The sequence below is a fragment of the Cebus imitator genome, unplaced genomic scaffold (assembly GCF_001604975.1).
Source record: "Cebus imitator isolate Cc_AM_T3 unplaced genomic scaffold, Cebus_imitator-1.0 Scaffold1, whole genome shotgun sequence".
Classification (NCBI taxonomy): domain Eukaryota; kingdom Metazoa; phylum Chordata; class Mammalia; order Primates; family Cebidae; genus Cebus; species Cebus imitator.
The window spans coordinates 15,339,167-15,343,459 of record NW_016107316.1 but is presented as its reverse complement, the minus strand read 5'-3'; the positions used below and the strand labels follow the sequence as shown (position 1 = coordinate 15,343,459).

General features: G+C 37.2%; 1 protein-coding gene across 4 annotated transcripts in view; it reads left to right on the top strand.

Moving 5' to 3' along the window:
* ATAD2B (ATPase family AAA domain containing 2B) overlaps positions 1-4,293 on the top strand; it is a 186,756-nt gene that overhangs the window by 104,153 nt on the left and 78,310 nt on the right. For all 4 annotated transcript variants that reach the window (XM_017526651.2, XM_017526643.2, XM_037737676.1 and 1 more), the window contains exon 16: positions 1,611-1,922. In XM_017526651.2, the coding sequence (XP_017382140.1) occupies positions 1,611-1,922 (312 nt within the window). The remainder of the gene's footprint in view (positions 1-1,610; positions 1,923-4,293) is intronic.

The following is a 4,293-nucleotide window of genomic DNA, read 5'->3' as shown; positions in this document are numbered from 1 at the left end:
AAAAAAAAAAAAGCCACACGCACACAAAATTAGCCTGATGTGGTGGCACACACTGTAGTCTCAGCTACTGAGCAGGCTGAGGCAGAAGGATTTCTTGAGCCTAGGAAGTCAAGGCTGCAGTGACCCATGATCACCTACTGTACTTCAGCCTGGGTAACAGAGCGATATGCTGTCTCCCCAAAATAAAATAAAATAAAAATAAACCTGGTATTAGTCGAGGAACTTAGTTAGGGTCTAATATTCTGTAACTATTCGAATGGTTCCCCCTGCTGGCATAACTGATAATTGTGACCAAATGCAAGTTTAATTGCTAACAGAAAAAACTAGTTTGAGCTTTTCTTTCCTTTTGTGACAAGGATGCAACAGAGCATGTGTTTTTGTATGTATTTGTTACTCAGATGAATGAAATGACTTTAAAACACTGGTGCTTGATCTCTTGTTTGATTGGATCATCCATTAAACATTGGTAATAAATAATAGCCCATGTTGATATAACCCTTAGAATAGATTATCAGTCATTTTAAACTAAACAAAGAAAATTAATGTGGAAAATCAATGGAAATATTTTTTCCCACATAGAGCATTCCTCAGGAGGAAATATTTTTTAATGTTCTTATTTAATATATTTGGAACTATCAGATGAATCACAATTTTAAGTGGTAATTATAGGAGTAAATGAATGTTAACTTAATAGTTGGTTGCACTCAGAGTTGATAGTAGAATACCTCTGTTTTTGAAGTTTCTGTTTATATACTACTCTTTTATGTGTTTGGAAGTTAATATTAGAAAAATCCTTTATAAGTAATTATAATGTCTTGAGAACTAATCTAATGATTGATAATACTGATGAAGGACTGAAATGTAACTATTATTCTTTTAAAACTTTTTTCTAAAGAAAGTTGTGCATTGTAGGCCAGGTGTGGTGGTTTACGGCTGTAATCCCAGCACTTCGGGATGCCGAGGCAGGCGGATCATTTGGGCTAAGGAGTTTGAGACCAGCCTAGGCAATATAGTGAGACCTCATCTCTACAAAAATAAATGAATAAAATAAAATAAAAAAATTACATGAGTGTGGTGGCACACACCTATAGTCCCAGCTACTCAGGAGGCTGAAATGGGAGGACCACTTGAGGCTGGGAGGTGGAGGTTGCAGTGAGCCAGATTTCACCACTGCACGCCAGCCTGGCTGGGTGACAGAGTCAGACCCTATCTCTTATTAATTAATTAATTTATTTGAGACTCTGTCTCTTAAAAAGAAAAAAAAGTTATACATTGTAATCAGTTAATCACCTAATATATGACTTTTGTTTTAAAGCTTATATCAAGGACATAAGAAACATAGCTTGTTTTGCTTTAATATTGTTAGCTTATGTTTTTGTTAATTAAAAATATTCAAAAATTTTTAATCTTAGTATAAGTATTTAGCCTTAATTCAGCAGTTTTATTTGGTGATTTTAAATGGCTAGTTTTTATTTTACTGATAAAATTGTACATAGTAATTGATTTAGTATTGGTTAAAACTTTAGATAAAGATGTGTATATTTACGAAACATAGTTGGTGCACGGAATAATGAATGTACCTTTTTTATCCTTCTCCTTTTGTGCATTAGGCTACTGTGGAGCTGATATCAAGGCCCTGTGCACTGAAGCTGCCCTGATTGCGCTGCGGAGGCGTTATCCCCAGATCTATGCTAGCAGTCATAAACTGCAGCTGGATGTTTCCTCAATAGTGCTTAGTGCCCAAGATTTTTACCATGCAATGCAGAATATTGTGCCTGCTTCCCAGCGTGCTGTGATGTCTTCAGGGCATGCGCTGTCCCCCATCATAAGGCCACTGCTGGAAAGAAGCTTCAACAACATCCTAGCAGTCTTGCAAAAAGTATTTCCTCATGCTGAAATTAGCCAGAGTGACAAAAAAGAAGGTACTGTAAACTACTTTTCATAGTTAAATGAAATAAGTACAGGAATAAATAAATATAGTTTCCTCATAAGATTGTGTGTCACTTTGGTAATATTATCTATTTTATTCAGTACTATATATTCCAGGCCTGACATATTGCCTGACATATGGTAGTTGCCTGGCAAATGTTTGTAAGACAAATGAATTAATGTTCACTTTTGGGACATTCTGATCATCTTAATATAGGGCTATTACTATCTTTAGAAAGTTGACTGTAATAATAATAGGTTAACCTTTAAAGCCCTTAAATTGTCATTTATCACTCCTTTTTTTTTTTTTTTTTTTTGAGATGGAGTTTTTGCTCTTGTTGGGCCAGGCTGGAGTACAATGGTGCCATCTCGGCTCACTGCAACCTCCGCCTCCTGGGTACAAGCGATTCTCCTGCCTCAGCTTCCTGAATAGCTGGGATTACAAGTGCCTGCCATCACACCTGGCTAATTTTTTTTTTTTTTGTATTTTTAATAGAGACGGGGTTTCACCATTTTGGCTAGGCTGGTCTTGAACTCCTGACCTCAGGTGATCCACCCGACTTGGCCTCCCAAAGTGCTGGGAATACAGGCGTGAGCCACTGTGCCCCGCCTATTAATCCTCTTAACAGGCTTACAGGTGAGCACTCTGATTATATAGAGGCGGAGAGTGGGAGATGTAGGCTGGTAATTTGTTGATTGATTTATTTATTGAGACATAGTCTTATTCTGTCACCGAGATTGGAGTGTAGTGGCGTGATTTCAGATCACTGCAACCTCTGCCTCCCGGGTTCAAGTGATTCTCCTGCCTCAGCCTTCCAAGTAGCTGGGATTACAGGTGTGTGCCACCACACCCAGCTAATTTTTGGTTGGTTTGTTTTTAGTAGAGATGGGGTTTCACTATATTGATCAGGCTGGTCTCAAACTCCTGACGTCAGCTGATCTACCCTCCTTGGCATCCTGAAGTGTTGGGATTACAGACATGAGCCACCACATCCAGCCTGGTAATTTAGTTAATATAAGGTCATTCAGTAAGTTCTGGGGCCTGCCTTAACCTAGGGAGCCTGACCACAGAGCCCTTGCCCTTACCTATGCTGCTATAATGCTCCTTTGGATTAAACTCATCATTTTGTTGTTATTGGTAGGGCACTCTGCAGTGTGCAGTGCTGATAGGAGTGTGAGGTATTGCTAAGGTAGTAAATATGAACCTGATTGTAGAGGGTCTAGAGTTGTTTCAAGCCTCAATATTGTATCTCAATACCTGAGATACAAACAGAAAACTATCTTTAAAACATCACTCCTGGCTGGGTGTGGTGGCTTCTGCAGTATAATCCCAGCACTTTGAGAGGCCAAGGCCGAAGATCACCTGAGGTCAGGAGTTCAAGACCAGCCTGGCCAATATGGTGGGACCCTGTCTCTTTAAAAAATAATAATAATTAAAAATATTAAAAACATCAAAATTTAAAATTTAAAAATTAGGTTGACATTCTAATTAGAGTATAAGGCTTGTAAACTTTGAAGGGAAAGTAATGTCTTTTGATTGTCTTAATTTCTCCAGTGCCTAGCACCTGGTCTGGAATGTAGGCTGCACCAAACAAAATTATTCAGAGAATTATACTAACATTGAAAATATATATAGTAAAAATTATGAATATTGTTCAGTGAATTCTTCTGTCATAAATATATTTTTCAGAAACTTTGTTTAGTGACAGACTCACATAAGATAGTACATGGAATACCTGATTTCTTAAATTTGGCAGACAGAGCGGGGAACGACTATTTTATTGAATATCTATGAGCCAGGCACCATACAATGATTTGTGAATTTTTTATTTCTGAATTTCATAACTGGAAATGTATTTTATGTACCAAAACTTCCTGAAAAACTTATGTCACCATTAGAAAATCATAAAAACCTCATCTTTCCTTTGGAGAGATTACCATAGCTCTTTATCTCCATTTGTGAATTACCATTTTATAGCATTATTATCTATGTTTTCTTATAACTTTTTTTTTGTAACTATAAAGTATACATTAGATCCTGTTGGTAGAACTAGTTGACATGAACCAGTGGAGAAGAGCAATCAAATTTTATTTGATTATCAATAATGACTTTTAGCTATTTAGTTATATTATTTGTTCTGGCTTGTTTTGGGCTTTAATATTTTTCTTAGGCAAATATCATTTCCTTGTGTATGAAATTATCACTCAAAAGATACTCAGTTATTTCCCAGATTAATTTTTTTTTTTTTTTTTTTTGAGACGGAGTTTCACTCAGGTTACCCAGGCTGGAGTGCAATGGCGCGATCTCGGCTCACCGCAACCTCCGCCTCCTGGGTTCAGGCAATTCTCCTGCCTCAGCCTCCT